Below are 6,687 nucleotides of genomic sequence, written 5' to 3' on the forward strand. Positions count from 1 at the left end.
CCCTCGCCCCCCCCTGCTTCCCTTCCCTCGCCCCCCCCTGCTCCCCTTCCATCACCCCCCTCTGCTCCCCTTCCATCACCCCCCTCTGCTCCCCTTCCCTCGCCCCCCCCTGCTCCCCTTCCCTCGCCCCCCCCTGCTCCCCTTCCATCACCCCCCTCTGCTCCCCTTCCCTCGCCCCCCCCCTGCTCCCTTTCCCTCGCCCCCCCCCCGCTCCCCTTCCCTCGCCCCCCCCACTCCCTTTCCCTCGCCCCCCCCTGCTCCCCTTCCATCGCCCCCCCCTGCTCCTCTTCCCTCGCCCCCCCCTGCTCCCCTTCACTCGCCCCCCCCCTGCTCCCCTTCCCTCGCCCCCCCCTGTTCCCCTTCCCTCTCCTCCCCGCTCCCCTTCCCTCGCCCCACCCGCTTCCCTTCCCTCGCTCCCCTTCCCTCGCACCCCCCCTCGCCCCTCCCCCCGCTCCCCTTCCCTCGCCCCCCTCCCTGCTCCTCTTTCCTCCCCCCCCCGTTCCCCTTCCCTCGCCCCCCCCCGCTCCCCTTCCCTCGCCCCCCTCCCTGCTCCTCTTTCCTCCCCCCCCCCGCTCCCCTTCCCTCGCCTCCCCCCGCTCCCCTTCCCGCTCCCCTTCCCTCGCACCCCCCCCGCTCCCCTTCCCTCGCTCCCCTTCCCTCGCTCCCCTTCCCTCGCCCCCCCCGCTCCCCTTCCCTCGCCCCCCCCCCCGCTCCCCTTCCCTCTCCCCCCCGCTCCCCTTCCCTCGCCTCCCCCCGCTCCCCTTCCCTCTCCCCCCCCGCTCCCCTTCCCTCGCACCCCCCTCGCTCCCCTTCCCTCGCTCCCCTTCCCTCGCCCCCCCCGCTCCCCTTCCCTCGCTCTCCTTCCATCGCTCCCCGCCCCACTCCCATTCCATCGCTCCCCGCCCCGCTCCCCTTCCCTCGCCCCCCCCGCTCCTCTTCCCTCGCCCCCCCCGCTCCCATTCCATCGCTCCCCGCCCCGCTCCCCTTCCATCACCCCCCCTGCTCCCCTTCCCTCGCCCCCCCCTGCTCCCCTTCCATCACCCCCCTCTGCTCCCCTTCCCTCGCCCCCCCCTGCTCCCCTTCCCTCGCCCCCCCCTGCTCCCCTTCCATCACCCCCCTCTGCTCCCCTTCCCTCGCCCCCCCCCTGCTCCCTTTCCCTCGCCCCCCCCTGCTCCCCTTCCCTCGCCCCCCCCTGCTCCCTTTCCCTCGCCCCCCCTGCTTCCCTTCCATCGCCCCCCCTGCTCCCCTTCCCTCGCCCCCCCCTGCTCCCTTTCCCTCGCCCCCCCCTGCTCCCCTTCCCTCTCCCCCCCTGCTCCCCTTCCCTCTCCCCCCTGCTCCCCTTCCATCGCCCCCCCCTGCTCCCCTTCCCTTTCCCCCCTGCTCCCCTTCCCTTTCCCCCCTGCTCCCCTTCCCTCTCCCCCCCCGCTCCCCTTCCCTCGCCCCCCCCTGCTCCCCTTCCCTCGCCCCCCCTGCTCCCCTTCCCTCGCCCCCCCTGCTCCCCTTCCCACCCCCCCCCGCTCCCCTTCCCTCTCCCCCCCTGCTCCCCTTCCCTCTCCCCCCTGCTCCCCTTCCATCGCCCCCCCCTGCTCCCCTTCCCTTTCCCCCCTGCTCCCCTTCCCTTTCCCCCCTGCTCCCCTTCCCTCTCCCCCCCCCGCTCCCCTTCCCTCGCCCCCCCCTGCTCCCCTTCCCTCGCCCCCCCTGCTCCCCTTCCCTCGCCCCCCCTGCTCCCCTTCCCACCCCCCCCGCTCCCCTTCCCTCGCCCCCCCCTGCTCCCCTTCCCTCGCACCCCCCGCTCCCCTTCCCTCGCCCCCCCCCCCCGCACCCCTTCCCTCGCCCCCCCCGCTCCCCTTCCCTCGCCCCCCCCCCCCGCTCCCCTTCCCTTGCCCCTCCCGCTCCCATTCCATCGCTCCCCGCCCCGCTCCCCTTCCCTCGCCCCCTCGCCCCCCCCTGCTCCCCTTCCCTCGCCCCCCCCTGCTCCCCTTCCCTCGCCCCCCCCTGCTCCCCTTCCCTCGCCCCCCCCTGCTCCCCTTCCCTCGCCCCCCCCTGCTCCCTTTCCCTCGCGCCCCCCTGCTCCCCTTCCATCACCCCCCTCTGCTCCCCTTCCCTCGCCCCCCCCTGCTCCCCTTCCATCGCCCCCCCCTGCTCCCCTTCCTCGCCCCCCCTGCTCCCTTTCCCTCGCCCCCCCCTGCTCCCCTTCCCTCTCCCCCCCTGCTCCCCTTCCATCGCCCCCCCCTGCTCCCCTTCCCTCGCCCCCCCCGCTCCCCTTCCCTCACCCCCCCCTGCTCCCCTTCCCTCTCCCCCCTGCTCCCCTTCCATCGCCGCCCCTGCTCCCCTTCCCTCTCCCCCCCTGCTCCCCTTCCCTCTCCCCCCCTGCTCCCCTTCCCTCTCCCCCCTGCTCCCCTTCCATCGCCCCCCCTGCTCCCCTTCCCTCTCCCCCCCTGCTCCCCTTCCCTCTCCCCCCCTGCTCCCCTTCCCTCTCCCCCATGCTCCCCTTCCCTCTCCGCCCTGCTCCCCTTCCCTCTCCCCCCCGCTCCCCTTCCCTCGCCCCACCCGCTTCCCTTCCCTCGCTCCCCTTCCCTCGCACCCCCCCTCTCGCCCCTCCCCCCGCTCCCCTTCCCTCGCCCCACCCGCTTCCCTTCCCTCGCTCCCCTTCCCTCGCCCCCCTCCCTGCTCCTCTTTCCTCCCCCCCCCGCTCCCCTTCCCTCTCCCCCCCCCCGCTCCCCTTCCCTCGCCTCCCCCCGCTCCCCTTCCCTCTTCCCCCCCCCGCTCCCCTTCCCACGCCCCCTCCCTGCTCCTCTTTCCTCCCCCCCCGCTCCCCTTCCCTCTCCCCCCCCCCCCCGCTCCCCTTCCCTCTCCCCCCCCCGCTCCCCTTCCCTCGCCCCCCTCCCTGCTCCTCTTTCCTCCCCCCCCGCTCCCCTTCCCTCTCCCCCCCCGCTCCCCTTCCCTCGCTCCCCTTCCCTCGCTCCCTTCCCTCGCTCCCCTTCCCTCGCCCCCCCCCGCTCCCCTTCCCTTGCACCCCCCTGCTCCCCTTCCCTCGCACCCCCCCCCCGCTCCCCTTCCCTCGCTCCCCTTCCCTCGCCCCCCCCGCTCCCCTTCCCTCGCTCCCCTTCCCTCGCTCCCCTTCCCTCGCTCCCCTTCCCTCGCCCCCCCCCGCTCCCCTTCCCTCGCTCCCCTTCCCTCGCCCCCCCCGCTCCCCTTCCCTCGCCCCCCCCCGCTCCCCTTCCCTCGCTCCCCTTCCCTCGCCCCCCCCCGCTCCCCTTCCCTCGCTCCCCTTCCCTCGCTCCCCTTCCCTCGCCCCCCCCCGCTCCCCTTCCCTCGCTCCCCTTCCCTCGCCCCCCCCCCGCTCCACTTCCCTCGCTCCCCTTCCCTCGCCCCCCCCGCTCCCCTTCCCTCGCTCCCCTTCCCTCGCCCCCCCCCGCTCCCCTTCCCTCGCCCCCCCGCTCCCCTTCCCTCGCCCCCCCGCTCCCCTTCCCTCGCCCCCCCGCTCCCCTTCCCTCGCCCCCCCGCTCCCCTTCCCTCGCCCCCCCCGCTCCCCTTCCCTCGCCCCCCCGCGCCCCTTCCCTCGCCCCCCCGCTCCCCTTCCCTCGCCCCCCCCGCTCCCCTTCCCTCGCCCCCCCCGCTCCCCTTCCCTCGTCCCCCCGCTCCCCTTCCCTCGCCCCCCCCGCTCCCCATCCCTCGCCCCCCCCCCGCGCTCCCCATCCCTCCCCCCCCCCCCCGCTCCCCTTCCCTCGCCCCCCCCCCCCGCTCCCCATCCCTCGCCCCCCCCGCGCTCCCCATCCCTCGCCCCCCCCGCTCCCCTTCCCTCGCCCCCCCCGCTCCCCTTCCCTCGCCCCCCCCGCTCCCCTTCCCTCGCCCCCCCCCGCTCCCCTTCCCTCGCCCCCCCCGCTCCCCTTCCCTCGCCCCCCCCGCTCCCCTTCCCTCGCCCCCCCCGCTCCCCTTCCCTCGCCCCCCCCGCTCCCCTTCCCTCGCCCCCCCCGCTCCCCTTCCCTCGCCCCCCCCGCTCCCCTTCCCTCGCCCCCCCCGCTCCCCTTCCCTCGCCCCCCCCGCTCCCCTTCCCTCGCCCCCCCCTGCTCCCCTTCCCTCGCCCCCCCCGCACCCCTTCCCTCGCCGCTCCCCTTCCCTCGCCCCCCCCCCTCCCCTTCCCTTGCCCCTCCCGCTCCCCTTCCATCGCTCCCCGCCCCGCTCCCCTTCCATCGCTCCCCGCCCCGCTCCCCTTCCCTCGCCCCCCCCGCTCCTCTTCCCTCGCCCCCCCCCCCGCTCCCCTTCCCTCGCTCCCCTTCCCTTGCCCACCCCCTCGCTCCCCTTCCCTCGCCCACCCCCCCGCTCCCCTTCCCTCGCTCCCCTTCCCTTGCCCACCCCGTCGCTCCTCTTCCCTCGCCCCCCCCCGCTCCCCTTCTCTCGCCCCCCCCGCTCCCCTTCCCTCGCCCCCCCGCTCCCCTTCCCTCGCCCCCCCCCGTTCCCCTTCCCTCGCCCCCCCCGTTCCCCTTCCCTCGCCCCCCCGCTCCCCTTCCCTCGCCCCTCCCCCCCCGCTCCCCTTCCCTCGCCCGCCCCCTGCTCCCCTTCCCTCGCCCCCCCCCCGCTCCCCTTCCCTCGACCCCCCCCTGCTCCCCTTCCCTTGCTCCCCTTCCCTTGGGGCCCCCCCCCGCTCCCCTTCCCTCGCCCCCCCCCGCTCCCCTTCCCTCGACCCCCCCCTGCTCCCCTTCCCTTGCTCCCCTTCCCTTGGGCCCCCCCCCCCCGCTCCCCTTCCCTCGCCCCCCCCCCCGCTCCCCTTCCCTCGACCCCCCCCGCTCCCCTTCCCTCGACCCCCCCCGCTCCCCTTCCCTCGCCCCCCCCCGCTCCCCTTCCCTCGCCCCCCCCGCTCCCCTTCCCTCACCCCACTCCGCTCCCCTTCCCTCGCCCCCCCCCGCTCCCCTTCCCTCGCCCTCCCCTCCCCTCGCTCCCCCCCCCCCCCGCTCCCCTTCCCTTGCTCACCCCCCCGCTCCCCTTCCCTCGCACCCCTCCCCTCTCCTCTCCCCTCACATTAACCTCTCCTCTCCCCTGCAGGCTGTACCTGGCTGGAATGCGGATTTCCCGACCCCCCCTCTCCGTCGGCCGCTACAAGATGATCATACACCAGTTGGACAAGGGGAACGAGGAGAACCCAAGAAGGTAAAGTGGACAGTCGAGGGGAAGTGGCAAAGGTCCGGGGCCAAGTCTTAACATTCCTGTGTCGGCCTGTTGGGGGGCAGCAGTGTCAGCCGCAATAAAACCTTGTCACTGTGAATTGATTGGTTTGACAACAAAATATGACGGGCAAGTGTTTACATCAGATTGTGACTGTGCGTTTGGCGACCCCAATGGGTCCCACTCGAGTCGGTGTTACTGTGCTGTACTCGGGGTGGGTGATGGGCAGGAATTTCATTAACCACTGACCATGTTCCCTCTCTCTCTCTCTCTCTCTGCCACTCGCTCTCTCGCTCTCTCCCTCCCAGGTTCGACCTCCTATACCGTACCCGCCGGACGTGGAGACGTGACGGGATGAACTCCCTCAGCTACACCGCCCTGAGCCGCCAGCGTCTGCCGCTCTTCACAAACATCACTGCTGACATCGGTCCAGCCCCCACGGAGCGGGCGAGGCGGGCCGGGGCCAGGCCCTCCGGGGGGGTGATGAGCACGAGCGGCCACCTCCTCCCACAGGCTGGGACGCAACCGGCGGACCGGTAACCTCCATCCAATTGGTCGCAAGACACTATTTGTTGAGGTGGATGGGAGCTCTGCCGATTGGATCTCGGCTGTGAGGCCCCACATAGTCGGCAGCCCTCCCTCCCCCACCCACCTGACACTATTCAGTGTAGCCACACTACCCGCAAAGGCCTCTGACAATCTGTACCGTGCTCAGTGTGATTGGCTGGCTCGAAGCAGGCTGGATTGTAGCCTGGAGTTGTGTCCCTGTGTGCGCCTGTGCCTGAGTGTGAATGTGTCTGTGTGTGAGAGAATAATGTGCTTTAAATCTGTAATTGGATTTTCTAGTGGAGTTCCTTGATTTCAATTTCTGGAAATAAATAATTTAATTTTTCTAATATTTCCTTGTCTCTCTCTCTCTCTGCGGGTCAGCTAAATAATAAAGCTCCCACTGCACTTTCCCATCAAACACTCCCAGGGCAGGTACAGTATGGGGTTAGTACAGGATAAAGCTCCCTCTCCACTGTCCCATCAAACACTCCCAGGGCAGGTACAGTACGCGGTTAGTACAGGATAAAGCTCCCTCTACACTGTCCCATCAAACACTCCCAGGGCAGGTACAGTATGGGGTTAGTACAGGATAAAGCTCCCTCTACACTGTCCCATCAAACACTCCCAGGGCAGGTACAGTACGGGGTTAGTACAGGATAAAGCTCCCTCTCCACTTTCCCATCAAACACTCCCAGGGCAGGTACAGTACGGGGTTAGTACAGGATAAAGCTCCCTCTCCACTTTCCCATCAAACACTCCCAGGGCAGGTACAGTATGGGGTTAGTACAGGATAAAGCTCCCTCTACACTACCACACTTCATCCTGACTTGAACGTACATCACCCATCTGCTGATAAAGCCCTCATCTGTGCCTCCAGACTCGACTATCCACCTTGCAGAAACGTTCAGGCTGTCCCTGTGTAACAGGCTCGAGGGGCTGAATGGGCCTGTTCCCATGTAACAGATCCAGATGCTG

The 6,687-nt window shown here is 71.6% G+C and overlaps 1 protein-coding gene across 1 annotated transcript in view; it reads left to right on the plus strand.

The window, feature by feature from the left end:
* Positions 1-6,061, plus strand: part of LOC139227736 (beta-1,4-galactosyltransferase 3-like) — a 38,856-nt gene extending 32,795 nt beyond the window's left edge. Inside the window, exons 6-7 of the mRNA XM_070858720.1 lie at positions 5,044-5,148; positions 5,472-6,061. Of these exons, the coding sequence (XP_070714821.1) occupies positions 5,044-5,148; positions 5,472-5,703 (337 nt within the window). The 3' untranslated portion in view covers positions 5,704-6,061. The remainder of the gene's footprint in view (positions 1-5,043; positions 5,149-5,471) is intronic.
* Positions 6,062-6,687: the final 626 nt, after the last annotated feature.

This window comes from Pristiophorus japonicus, chromosome 17 (genome assembly GCF_044704955.1).
Source record: "Pristiophorus japonicus isolate sPriJap1 chromosome 17, sPriJap1.hap1, whole genome shotgun sequence".
NCBI lineage: Eukaryota > Metazoa > Chordata > Chondrichthyes > Pristiophoridae > Pristiophorus > Pristiophorus japonicus.